The sequence below is a fragment of the Osmerus eperlanus genome, chromosome 11, assembly GCF_963692335.1.
Source record: "Osmerus eperlanus chromosome 11, fOsmEpe2.1, whole genome shotgun sequence".
Taxonomy (NCBI): Eukaryota; Metazoa; Chordata; class Actinopteri; order Osmeriformes; family Osmeridae; genus Osmerus; species Osmerus eperlanus.
In genome coordinates, this window is record NC_085028.1 from 14,843,324 (window position 1) to 14,857,332 (window position 14,009).

The following is a 14,009-nucleotide window of genomic DNA, read 5'->3' on the forward strand; positions in this document are numbered from 1 at the left end:
ACATGCCTTCCTTACGAGCGCCTTTCTGTGTGAAGTTTGCATGTTCTCCCTGTGCTCACATGGGTTTCCTCCCAAAAGACTTCCAATATACAAACACGCAGAACTCATCGCTCTCCTGCCCATGACCCTGGTCAGGACATGAGTGAGCACTTGGATTTGGCTCCGGGTCGCCTTGATATGGCTGCTCCCTGCTCCCGACTGCCCTCAGAGGAAGGAGGATATGATGGGAGAAAAGCAGAGAGAGAATTTCATCAGTAGACACTTGAGCATGTGTGTGTGTGTTGGTGTTGCCACAGACTGCACACGCATGTGTGTGTCATGGCACGCGCAGAAGTGCATATGTGAAGCCCTATGTGACGTTGCGTGTAAAAAGGACAATACAAAAAAACTTTTTAATTGCATGATCAATAAAGGTTCCTTTCCTTGTTATTTTTACAATGCTGGTTTAACAGTAGTTCATCCTACCAGTGAATCCCAATGCTTACTGATGCTGCAGGTCAACAACACAATTGGTACCTTATTTATTGCCATCAGCAGGAGAATCCATTGACGTGTGGGTGTAAATAGGAAGGATCAGTGCTCTCCTTACCCCCCACTCCCACCTCCACCTCCACCCCCATGAGTATAGCACACCCGTCCTTGATCCAGCCTGGATAGACTGTGCTGGTGCTGGGTTAGAGGCCGTCACGCAGGCCCTGGCCTTTGGCTCCAGGTCAGTGCCTCGGGTCCTGCTCCACTGACTACGTCTGAGAGCCCTTCAGCCTCTCATTGGCTGGTTGTGTGTCACAGGGGAGATCAATAGCTCAGAGACTACTGTTCCCCACGCCCACATCCAGGGAGCATGGCGGCCTAAACGATTTAACCATCCAGACTCCCATCTCCGGGGCCCCCATCCTCCTACCCAAACTCCCCCAAGTCAGGGGGAGCGCAGATGGTAAGGTCATCTGACAGAGTGTGGTCAGGCACGACCATGACCATGATCAGGGTGTTCAATGGGGCGAGTAGACCTTCTCATGTCCATTATAGTTCCTCTAGATAAGATCTCAAAAAGAAAAGAAAAAGTGAAGTGAGCAGGAGAACCTGGATGGATAAGTAAGAGGAGGAATCAGTCACTTGCTTTGTGTCAGTGGGATTCGAGTTTGTGTTGACAACTGTGACCCAGCTGCCACAGAAACAACATCACAAGTGATCTCTGTAGCACAGAGTAAAGTTAGGACGTGTATGGTTTAACGTAGCATGGGATTAAACCAGAGGGAATGAGCAGTCTATTCTGGTACCCCTGGCTATGCTGCTACAGATGTAAAGAGAATGAGAGATCTGATTGGTCCTCCAGAGCCCCTGGTCTCTGATCTGTCTTTGGGAAACAGCCGGTGCTAATGAGTCGAGTCAGCCACCACACTCCACATCACGGCTTTAACACCTTGGAGAGCAAGTTTAGACACCAAGGTCAATGAATAATAAAGAACAATGTCTGAATATTCTTTGTGATGTACTGTAGGGCAACTGTATGTATCTGACAATATGCCATCTTCTCTGTAGTACAGGCCAGGAAGTGGAACAGCCGCTTTTTGGATAAGCAGAAATGTTGGATCAGGTGGTTGTGAGAGGCAGTGAGAGAGGCAGGTTGTTGGTCAGGAGCTCTGGCGGAGGCGAGAGTGGGGGGCTGGGCCGGGCTGGGCCGGGCCCTGCCTGGCTGGGCTGTCTCCACAGCTCAGATGTGGATCGCTCAGGGGACGTGTTCTCCCAGCGCTGAAGGACAAGCAGGGCGTCCCCCACACACACACACCCAGCTCCCCCTCCCTCCTCAGTCATTAATGTTGTGTTTGACTTCAACATGAGGGACGACAGCATGGCACCGCCACGCTAACCACAGTCGGCTCTCTTTGATGTGTTTTATGGGAGAGGAAAGCCTTTTGGGCAGGGTCCTCCTCCTCTCCTCCTCCTCCTCCTCCTCCTCGTGTGACCCAGCTCTCTTACACTCCTTCGTTTGCTCATGTTGACTGAAGGTTGGGTGTGTGTGGTTTGCACAAACACTGTATGTGTGTGTGTGTGAGTACAGGTGGGTGAGTACCTACCTGGCTGCTCATTTACCTACTTATGTGGCATATGAAAGAGGGCGATGCTGGAGGGCAAGACTGTACGCTGGGGGGGTGTGGTCGGGGGGGGGGGGGGGTCGGGGGGGGGGGTGATGCACGTGACCGTTGCTCTCGCTCTGCATGGGAAACACAAAGCTAACATGTAATTAGCTGTTACTATTTTCATGCACCCTCCAGAGCTGCACGAGGCTGCTGTTTGAACCCCCAGTGCCAGGAAACTTTGAGGCTGTCAGTGCGGTTTTTGGTTATTATGCTTCACTTTAGCTCCTAAGCTAGACAGTGGAAAAGCGTGAGTCTGGGGACAGAAAGGGTACTGTCCTGGCTTGGCCTGGGAGACCCCTCCCAGGGGTGAAGGGTCCCACTCTACACCCACAGCAGAAATAAACTGTGTTTGGTCAAGAGTGAAAAATGTGCTTGCATTTAAAGACAAAAACACTAGTAATACCTAAAGTATGCAGTAAAGTGCGTTTGTGAAGACTGTACTACTACTAGGGTCAAAATGTGAGAATGTATTGTGATTATAAACCACAAAAGAAGTTTTAGACTGATTATAACTTCACCTAAAATCACCTCAATAGACTAAGGTTAACTTTGTCGACAGCGGCACTTTTTGGGGAAAGTTTCTGGCACATATTAGTGATGAATATAAGCAAGAAATATATAAAAGCTTCCTGAGATGCTATGCTATGCACTGTGTGGCTAGTCAACACTTACCAAGCAATGTTTTTCCTGACGTTTGATTCGGACATTTGTGTAAGTTTGAGGCAAAAGCAAATTTCCCTTCCCTAAACCCTGCATTCAACATCATTCAAGCTGAGGGCTGGCAAACTCCTGGCATCACATCAAAGCAGTGCAAATGTCTGCCTCACTTCCTCTGCCCCCCTCTCCTCTGTTCTCCCCGAGCCTTGAGGCGTCAGCAGAGGCGACAGGGAGAGGAGGCTTAACGTCTTCCTGTCATACAAGACTTCTTCTCCAGAGACAGTTGGAGAAGTCAATTGGGTATCGGCGCAGGGGCAAGCTCGGTGAGAAACACAATGGTAAAACGGCTCGTTGAGAAACTTGGAATTGCTGAAAAGCATTGAAGGAAGAGGGAAACTAACTTCACAGTAGTCTTTAAAGAATGTTCTCTTTGAATAGGTTCATGTTGAGCTTTGCTACTACTTATTTGATATCTGATGTGAGATCTTAGCAACAGAACTCCCCTAAATATAATCAGCAAATATTTGCGCAGGGTGAAGACTTATTTGACACCTGAGATCTGATGTGAGATGTTAGCAACACAACTCCCCTAAATATAATCAGCAAATATTTGCACAGGGAAAGATTAATGCAGAGAAATGTGTATAAAAACACAGTAGATGCTGAAATGCCACAAAGATGTTCTATATAGCATTTAATTTCAAATTAAGAAATTGACAACAAGCACTCATCAATCAACATATTATAACGTTTGCGCCATCAATTCAGTAAAGCTTACATAATGGCCCCTTAAAATAAATACTTTAAAAAGAAACAATACAGACAGACTGATGTGAGATCTAGACCAACCAAACCCATAGTTCTGCTGTTAGACGTGAAACCTGAAAATGTTCCACAGAATTTCCAAGCTCTACCCACGGTTCTCCAACCCAAAAGTATTGTATAAACATTTAAGTACTTTGCAAAATACAGAATCTTACAAAATGTTTTTTTTTCTTTTTTTTTTACTTCTTAAAATCACTGTAAAATATTGGCTGGTATAGTAATAAGAAGAACAGACCAGGAATTTTCCATGTAGAATAAAAAGTCAGAGAATGTGCTTCTGCGTTTTCTACATCTCTATTCACATACATCATGAGCGCGTGTATTGCACAAGGCTGTTCTTCTTCTGACGATCGACTCGCTCGTGTGTGGAGATGAAGATGCGTGTCGGTAACCACACGGTTAAAACGCCCGTCCAGAGGCTCCTGGGTCATTGAGACGGTCTCTGGGCTAAGCTTAAAAACAATGCACTTCACAGAGTTCAGGATCCATCCTGTGTTTCATCTAGGACGTTATTATTTCAAACAACGTTGCTCACATTTTTCACGTATAAAAGAATTTGGTTCCATTGAACAGTTCTTCCACTTCCAAAAAAAAAAAAAAAAGGAAACAAAAGCCCTCAAGGGAATATTTCAAGAATACAGGTTACAGTACAAAAACGTGGTCCAAGTTGTATCACATGACACGTGCATGACATATTTATGTTGTCTTCCAGTAACCCCCTGCAGAGACCCAGACGTGTAAACAAATCTAGGCCTCATGGCTTTTCCTTCAACCTTAAGTGCACATGTACCATGTGAAAACGGAGACAGCTCACAGCTCTCCTACTCGGCTCGACACAAGCACTTTCCACCAACAAAGCTTTCTGAGGTCTCAACAGTATCCGTGAATCCATCTCTTGCGATCACTAACACAGTTCTTTTTTTATTATTTGGACATCAGGATCGTCTAATTATATGCAAAAGACTTTGTGAAACTACTGTATACAAGTTAGACCAGCAACAACAGTGTCTATAGAAGATACTCCTACTGTAGTTTCGGTGGTTCATCTGTTTACTAACCCAAGGACTTGCATTCATTAAAGGACAAGTGGGTGATACTGTAAAATGATGTCAAAGGATGTCACTAAAGGCATTCGGGGTTGAGCTACGTATGTGTGATGAGCTAATCACTCTCAGACTAGCGTAATCAAACAGGAAGTACCAGACCAAATTCCAACTACTGCCAGTGCAAAGGCTTGACAAAGCCTCGCACTCACATTTCCAATCCTCGATCAGTATGTACATTTGAGGTGCAGAAAAAAAAACGCAATGGAAAAAAAAATAAAACTTAAAATAAATTCTCTAGGCACTGTTGATTTCCAAGGCTTATTTGTAGCAGATTGTGAAAAACGGTTAGAAAACAAATATAAAAACTGAATCACAGAGTGATGGTTCTGCCAACCAAACACTTTTTCCTACATTCCAGTATCCTCCAATCAGCCCACACAACTAAACAGACTCGCTCCAAGTTCTACAGTGGAGAGACCAGCAAGTGTCTAAAGGATAAGTGTGAAGTTGAAGTCTTTAAGGTTAAGCATCTGTTTTCTTAAACCTGGCTTACACCCTTTCACGTTTTTCAACCTGACCCTTCAGGCCATGATCTTCTGGGGGATCTCTATGGAAGCTTTGAGGAAGACGGAGTTGTCTCGAATGTAGTTCCTCTTCTTAATCTCTTCGTGGGAGATGAACTTGGGGTAGCCAAACCCCAGGGTGCTCTCGTCCAGCGAGTTGCGGGTGCTGCAGGGTTTCTGGAAGTTCTTCCAGTTGGGGTCTGGGTTGAAGGTCTCCGTGATGTGCTGGGCCTTGGACAGCGACGGGTCGCTCTGGTCCAGGATGGAGAAGGTCACCTTGTAGGAGAAGGGCCATTCCAGAAGGTTGTCGTACTCCCCTGGGAGCACGCGGATGTAGATGGACAGGTGGGAACCCTCCCCGCTGCCGTTACCGTTCAGGAAGGCCGACACCTGCAGCTTGTAGCCATAGCGATGGGTGTAGAAGGGTGGGCTGAAGAACTCGTGGTTGTTCCGGAGCTTGGCCTCCTGGAGTTTGCGGGAGTAGTCGCTGAGCTTCCAGATGAGGACTCCGTCGTGGCTGACGGACAGCTCCTCCATCTCCCTCCTCATCTCCAGGATCTCCTGGCGTTGGCGGCCCACCAGGTTGCACATCATGGTCAGATGGGACTTGGTGGTGTCTTCCAGGTGGCGACCGATCGCCAGCTTGGGGCACTGCCAGGAAGGAGAGGAAGCTGGTTAGGAGGAGTGTGTGGGAGGAGGGGGGAAGGCAGGGAACTGTTTCACACCCACTGTACACTAAAAGCGTCTTCACACTGACACTGAATATGATTTCTGATCAGCTGGTCTGTTGGGCGCCTGCCTTACATATTTATGTTTTTCTCGTCTGAACATCTGTACCCAAGCTTTGACACCTTTCCCACCGGAGGGAGAGACAGTTATGCATTTTGTCAGACCATCTGCATTAAAAACACACGGATCCTTCCAGAAGCTTCCCTCACAGCAAACAAGCCCAGAGCCTGAAACCCGTCTGCTCCTCCGTGCTAAGCACTCGTCCGCATTTCTTTATGCTGACGTCAGTTTCAAAAATAAATAAACAGAAATGTGCTGTCAGACTGAGTGTGACTCTCATTAATATTAAGCCTACAGGCTCAGCGTTGCGTGTTCAAGACAATCATTGCTGTGGACGTATCTACATGCAAATCGGACCTGAAAACACAGCATCAAAAACAATGAGGAACAAAAGCCCATGGGAGGATATGGGAGGGAGTTACGTGACGACAAAACACTGACTATAAACAAACTTGTGTAAACAAAGTGGAGAGGAGAATATGTTTGTGAGACTGTGTAGACGGAGGGAGGAGGTTGTCCTTACCCTGTGTTTGCAGCCTGCATCTTTGAACGGGCAGAGGACCAGGGCACTGCCGCAATTCTCCTTCACATGGTTCGCCAGGTCCTCCCTGGCGATGTTGGGTGTACCACACTGGTTTGGGCACTGGACAGGGAACCGTGGGCAGTGGTACTGGTGGTTCTGAGGGACAGAGAGACAGACGATGTTGAGAATCGACTCATCTTACACACCGTCGCTATGGAAGCAGCGATAACAATAAGACACATTGACACAAATGCCTGTGGCACCTCGCCTTGAAGGAAAAACACAGTGTATAATGGGAAACAAATGATAGTCTATGAAAATGAATGAATGGAGTAACGAGTGGAATGTTGAGCTCAGCTCGCTGAGTCCAGTCATCATGAGGCCCGTTTCCATAGAGGCGGCCGTGGTTTTTCAGGGCTTGTGAATTAGCTCAGTGTTGAGGAGGAGAGGAGGATGTGATGGCCTTCTGGGCCAGCGAACAGAAGGTGTGTAGAGGCAGGTGTTGCCGGAGTGGGCATTGCCAGGGAAAACAGCAGTGGGCGCACTCACTGAGCTGGCACGGGGGGCTGAGGCAGCATGAAAGCCAGCGTTCATGCTGCCAAGGGGCCCCACGCCCTCTCGCCGTAGAGGCTGAAAACCTCCTTCTTCCTTCACTGAGAATGCTCTGTTCCGCTATCAGACACAGGCACACAGGGGAAGGAACCCTCTCTATAACCACCCCCCTAAACTGATACACTGAATCCTTTCTGCACAGGACACAGTAGGGTCTCTGAGGAGCCCAGTCGAGCCAGTTGATTTATTAATAAACAATACAGCTAAATAATCTACTCATTTACATGATCAAAACAGTCCAGGTCTAAGTGTGTGAGAGTGTGTGTACATGTATAGGGGTGTTGTCAACCGACCTGGATGGTGTCAAAGACGAACTCCTTGCCGCAGTACTTGCAGGGCTGTGTGCGTTTGGGACACTCGGCCATGCTGTGCTGGGATAGGAGCCTGCGCATCATCCTTGCCCCACACTTATTCTCACAGTACACACTTTCCTGGGGGCAGATGCCCTGGTGGTTCTGTGGGAACAGGAGAAACACAGTATTATTGAACACTATTGATGCCAAATTGCATATTATGTTTATGAAGAAGAAAAAAAAGAAGACTTTTACAAGTTGATGGTAGAAGTGAGCCTCTATATTAAGCGTACAGTATACACCACAGTAATAAATGTCATTTATACATTTTAAGAGTGGGGTTGTTCCAATTGGCTGTATAAAAATCTTGGTGTTGTTTTATGATCTGCGCCTGGGTATGGCTGACTAATTCCTACACATAAAATCTGGAGCCGTATTAATTATTGTGTTATGGCGTGCAGACAGGGGCCACGTTGGCCTTGTGTCAGCAGGAGGGCGCGTCTGTTGGGACTGACTGAGGTGTTAGTAAGCTAAGCCTTGGGGACCCTTCAGTGCTCTCTCTCTCTCCGTAGAAAAACACACACGTTATGAAAAGATCCCAGTTCTGCTCTTTCCACACACTCCTGTAAGCGTGCTGGTTCCAAACACCCTGCCAACCCCTTCGAGACATGAGCACACCAGGCGTCCAACAGCTGATGTGGCAAAGACTGCCTTTAACGTGAGCCTTGAGTTTGTTTACTTCTAGAGGGCAAGATCAGACAAAAAGATTCTCTCCGTTTCTATTTCGCAGTTTACCTCGTAAGCCTCCCCGGTGAACTCGCTCCCACAGAACTCGCACTTGACCTTGCGCTTGGGGCAGTCGTGCTGCAGGTGGTCGGGCAGGTCGCGACGCGTCAGCTTGATGGAGCAGCGGTTGGGACATGGGATCACATTGAAGGCGCAGGTGGAGAAGTGGCCCTGAGGGAGGGAAGAAGAAGAGAGGGAGGGAGGGAGGGAGGGAGGGAGGGAGGGAGGGAGGGAGGGAGGGGAAATGTGTCAGCAGCCAGACACGCTCACTCGGCCTACGTCAGAACCAGAAAAACCACACAACGGGAAAGAAGAAGAAGACCCCTCTCTGGTCTTGAATCCAACAGGTCAGGGTTAGAAAGGAGAAGGGAAGGGAGAAATACAGAAAAATCCAGGATACAAGAGAGACAATGGAGAGGGTAAAAGGCTTGAGAGCCAGAAGTAAGGTCCATCAGACAGCGACAGAGGTGGAGGAAGAACAAGGAGAGAGAGGTGGAGGAGGAACAAGGAGAGAGGTGGAGGAGGAACAAGGAGAGAGGTGGAGGAGGAACAAGGAGAGAGGTGGAGGAAGAACAAGGAGAGAGGTGGAGGAGGAACAAGGAGAGAGGTGGAGGAGGAACAAGGAGAGAGGTGGAGGAGGAACAAGGAGAGAGAGGTGGAGGAGGAACAAGGAGAGAGAGGCCACTGACCTGCAGCTGCTTCATCTGACCGGTCCAGCGACAGCCCTCCTCACTGTGGATACAGCGGATGGGCAGAGCTAGAATCTGCTGCTCCAGCTCTGGGTCTGGGTAGATCTGAGGAACACAGACACCCCAGGATCAGCACACGGATGTCTGCATGCAGGAAGATCTAGGACCCAGGGGGCTCCTCGTGGTGGTGGTAACTATGATGGTAGCAGTGCCCAAACTACAGGCTGAACTACAGTATTATATCATAATGCTGTAATGGATGGTCTTCTGACCTAATCATGGAACAGCGTTATCACCAGTGTCGTGCTCATAAAATAAGGAAATAACTTTTTAATTAATCTCATTTCAAATAAATTGAACAGGGCGGAGGTTAGTGAGACCAGTGGAAGAAGAGCAGACATTTCATTCCCGCTGTCACTGATCAAGTTGGACGAGGTGTTTTCTGATCCAATCATGGCAAACCCTCTCCCTACAGAACTGTGTCTTCTGGATTTACAGATTTATACACACTCACATACAGTAAGTCAACACATGCAAGGCAGCTCAGCGTGGATCTCAGACCCCCATGGTGAACCAGCTGCTTGTGTCACATGAGAGCACTGAACAAACAAGAAAAGTAATTTCATCAAAATACCAGCCCCCCCCCCCCCCCCCTCCCAAAAAACTGTAGACACCAGCACTTTTCTCAGTTTGAAAGTCGTGTACACCAAAACAATGATGTGTTTAACAACAGTCAGGACATAGTATATTTTGTAAACCAACTGAAAGATCCTTACGGCAAGCCAAAGGTAAATGTGCCAGTAGAGTAAATATTACATTAGACAAGAGTCTATTCTTGAGCTTTCAAGCTAAACTTTCTACTTAATTGTACTTAATTGGCCTCTTAAGCAGACATGTCAAAATGAATAAAACAGACCTTTGCAATTTTAACTGGGGATGATAATTAATTATGAATCACATCAAGCTTTCATGAGCAGAGCCTTGAGTTGGAGAGGACCTTCAACAAAGACTGAAGCTACCAGCTCTCCAACAGTGCCTCGCAAAGTAATCCATTCACATATAGGAAGGGCACTGAATCAATTTCCAACTGTAATCATGTGCTCTAAGACAAGAAGCTGGAAAAAAGGATAAAGTAAACTGTAACACTCATTGTTCCAGACTTGAAGTCGGCAGGGGACCGTAATAATGACCGTTTAATAACATAGTCTCTGGCGGATCAAGGGAGTAAGCTCTTTGGAGCTCAAAGTTGTGTTTTGCTCTGTCTGTGTTTGGCCAAACTCAGCTGCAGCCAAGTCCACAGTACATCCTTCTAACTACAGCAGTCTCACTCCTCTCTCCCAGTCCCAGCAGAGACATGGGTGGAAATCCATCTTATGAAAGGGGTGACAGGCAAACATGGTTTGAGCTGAGCCAGTTGATTGGAGGTCGAGGCTGGAGTGTAATGACTGAAGCCCAGAGATCTGCACACTAGCGGGGGGTAATTCCCAGGCGACTGGGAGGCAGTGAAGGGCCTGGTTAAATAACATCATCTGACAGGTGTGTTTGCGCACGTCCTCTCTGTGTTTCGTCCCTCCCCAGGGCTCCCTTCACAGCAGGACAGGAAGGGCTAACCAGCCGTACCTCACTGACCCCCCCCCCCCACCCCCGCTAGTTCCACTCGCTGGAGTACAGCCTCTCAAACAAGCATAATGGACCCTTGTATGTTATCACCACAGAGTAGACTGTGTCTTCTACACAAAGACAGGAGACCTTGGTACACTTTAAAATCTACTGTAGCCAGTGAAACGACACTGTAGCTAAGTTATTAGTTATCGCTGTTTGAATACTTTTCTTACAGGTAAATCAGAATAATATATACAGCTCTGGAAGAAATTGAGAAATCACCACCTTTTTCTTTCATTTTTAAAAACGTTGAGAAGGACAATTTTGAGTGAAGAACAGAAGGGTAAAATCAGTGGCCACTAAATTTTTTCCAGAGCTGTATATATATATATAATAGAAGAGCATTTTTTAAATATTTTTTATTTTATTTTGTATTTCTTTTTCATTTCGGATCGAATCACCCACCATCTTTTTTTCCCTACTACTAACTGATTAAGTGCTTTAAAATGTAAAAAATACTAAAATGGGCCAAGAGTACAATTAAAGAGATTTGGGTGCAGTATTTTTACTCTGGAGTAGGGAAGAGATTTAGAAAAGCTTCTGTTTGAGAGTGTTTTACCAGATTATTTTTCCCTTTTTCTGTCAGAACAATCTCATGTCCTGCTTTCTTCCACAGCGACAACATTTAAAATACTGGAGAAGACAACCTTTGACTTTGGGACACAAAGGATATTCCTTTTCACCATTATCCACAGTCTGTTAACTTAAACCTGCCTTCCACATTAAACAGTAAATCCCCTATGTTACAGTGCTGTCACTGTGAACCCTGACCTAACTCTCGATCTCCATTAACTATGACATTCCCAGGCAGATGAATGGCCTGTGGTCCTTCGTTAAGGCAATTAATGAGCTTCCATTGGGAAAGCCAACTATCTGAACTCTGTCTCTCGATCTCCCCGTTCGCCTGTCCCTCTCTGGCTGGCTTGCTCGGTCGCTCTCGTGGCCAGAGGCTAGGGGTGCTGTGGTGACGCACGTGTTCTTCAGATCTGCAGCTAAATGTGGCCCTGGCGTACATTTGTACATTTAGTCATTTGGCAGATGCTCTTATCCAGAGCGACTTACAGTAAGTACAGGGACATTCCCCCGAGGCAAGTAGGGTGAAGTGCCTTGCCCAAGGACACAACGTAATTTGCCACAGCCGGGAAACGAACTGGCAACCTTCAGATTACTAGCCCGATTCCCTAACCGCTCAGCCACCTGACTCCCTGGCGTACAGTAGCTCCCCTGACCAGGACACGGTGGGACAAGGCAACCCACATTACAACAACAGCCACGTTCAGAACCCCAGTGAGCATCCATGTGGACAGTTTGCCTGGAGACCTTATCCTCTGACTCAGACATACCTTTCAAAAGGGTATGACCAACTGCCAGAGCGAGTTTGACAGATGAGATTGACATTAATAAACAACGCAAGCTAGTATTTATATAGTAGGGTTTTGATAGCTACTGTAAGTAGAACATCTGGGTTGGTATGAGTGTGGTTTTGACGGTACTGTACCTTGGCATAGTCTAGGGGCAGTTGGTCCTCTGGGCATTTGAAGACCCCTTCACTGTAGGACACAAGAGAGGAAAGCCACGTTAATAACAGAACTGCACATCAATATATATATAATTAACTTTATTTTGACGATCTGTCTGCATAACTGAACTGATGGTCACTGCTGTCCTTAGTAGCGGTCTGCATTGCCCTTGCCTCTCCTGCCATCTTCAAACACGTTCTACATCAGAGCCACTCTGTGACTCATCCAACACTGATCCCACACACACACGCACACCAGCCCCAAGCCCAGCTCACACTACCCTGGCCCAACAGTGCAGCACAATAAAACCAGATGACTTTCTCTAAACCATTGGCTTTTATGTAGCTGCCCTTTCATCTTCCATCCTCGAAGGATTCATTTCCACAAATTCAGAGTTTTATTACCGGAGAGGAAAAGAGCAAGTTGGAGCCTGATCTCTCTATCTATAATACATTAAGGAGCCACTTCCTCTCCTTTTTGACCCCTCCTCTTTCTCCCTCTCTCTCCCTCTCACGCCTTGAGAGTTCATTTTGGCTGGTCTCTCTGAAGGCCGGAAGACAGTCTGGGTGTCTGGAGGTGGAGGTGGGGGGAGTGAGGTGGAGGTGGGGGGAGTGAGGTGGAGGTGGGGGGTGTGAGGTGGAGGTGGGGGGTGTGAGGTGGAGGTGGGGGGAGTGAGGTGGAGGTGGGGGGAGTGAGGTGGAGGTGGGGGGAGTGAGGTGGAGGTGGGGGGAGTGAGGTGGAGGTGGGGGGAGTGAGGTGGAGGTGGGGGGAGTGAGGTGGAGGTGCGGGGGGGGGGGGGTTTCAGGTCCCCTCTGTCTGCAGAGCCAGGCGGCAGAACCCTAAGCCCAGTCTTCACACTCATCTCAGCTTTCCCTCAGGAGCTTTTGATTGCTGATTTGTCTGTCTGAGGGTGAGCCTGGCAGGTCTGGACTGCTGCTTCTGAGTTCCTCCCCCACTCCCTACATCGGTCCCCTCTCCCCTCTCCCTCTCCCTACCCCCCCATCCCCCCATCCAACTCCTTACCTCTGTCCCCTCTCCCCTACCCCCCATCCAACTCCCTTCCTCCTCCTCTCAGAAGCAGCAGCAGCAGCCACCAAGGCAGTTAAAGCCCTTATTAAGATCTGGGATCTTTATTTACCCCCACAGCCACACAGAAGGGAGGGCCTCCACCGCCCTGGTCTGAGGCTGCCAGATGAGCTGGGTGGTACGGGTCGTTAGGGGAGGCGCCCTAGCAACGCAGCCCGTCACGGGCCCTGATGTCCTCATTAAATATTCACACTGGTAAATAATGGAGCTGACTGGAGGAGGCAGACAACGGGGGAGCGTACGCCATCAGGCCTACGACTCAGCGCTGAGCAGCCACCAGCCAGCCAGCCAGCCAGCCAGCCAGAAACACAAACAGGTCATTTAAAAGGCCATGAGTGGCTCAACCCGGCACATGTATTAATGAGGTGTCTGCTGTGATCATTATGACTTCCCCCCCCCCCCCTCCCCCCAAAACACACAGACACTGTACCGGTCTGTTCTGGGTCCAAGGCCAGGGCCATCAACATGGGAAGCCACCTACTATACATAGACACACACGTTTCATATGATCATTCTGACGGACGGGGTCTCTCATCGTAACAATGGCCTCATTGAAAAGAACAAGAGCAGAGAGATCCTGTATTCTCCAGAGATGACCAGAGCTGGAGACTAAAATAGTGGTGATGATGCGTTTCTGGGGCCGAAGCCCTGAAGCTGCATCTGTCCTGCAGTGGAGAGCAAACTCGGACAACTTGTAATGAACAGGCTACTGCCGACCCTCCCTCTCCCCTCCCCAGAGTACTGAAACAGGCTAATGGAAAACAAAGTGCCTGGCAGGGGGAAAGAGGGAGGGATGGAGAGAGAGAGAGAGAGAGAGAGA

General features: G+C 48.1%; 1 protein-coding gene across 2 annotated transcripts in view; it reads right to left on the bottom strand.

The window, feature by feature from the left end:
• Positions 1–3,473: 3,473 nt before the first annotated feature.
• traf4a (tnf receptor-associated factor 4a) overlaps positions 3,474–14,009 on the bottom strand; it is a 30,854-nt gene continuing 20,318 nt past the window's right edge. For both annotated transcript variants that reach the window (XM_062473251.1, XM_062473252.1), the window contains exons 2-7: positions 12,082–12,133; positions 8,922–9,026; positions 8,242–8,403; positions 7,447–7,608; positions 6,542–6,697; positions 3,474–5,880 (exon numbers count right to left, since the gene is read on the bottom strand). In XM_062473251.1, the coding sequence (XP_062329235.1) occupies positions 5,248–5,880; positions 6,542–6,697; positions 7,447–7,608; positions 8,242–8,403; positions 8,922–9,026; positions 12,082–12,133 (1,270 nt within the window). In that variant the 3' untranslated portion in view covers positions 3,474–5,247. The remainder of the gene's footprint in view (positions 5,881–6,541; positions 6,698–7,446; positions 7,609–8,241; positions 8,404–8,921; positions 9,027–12,081; positions 12,134–14,009) is intronic.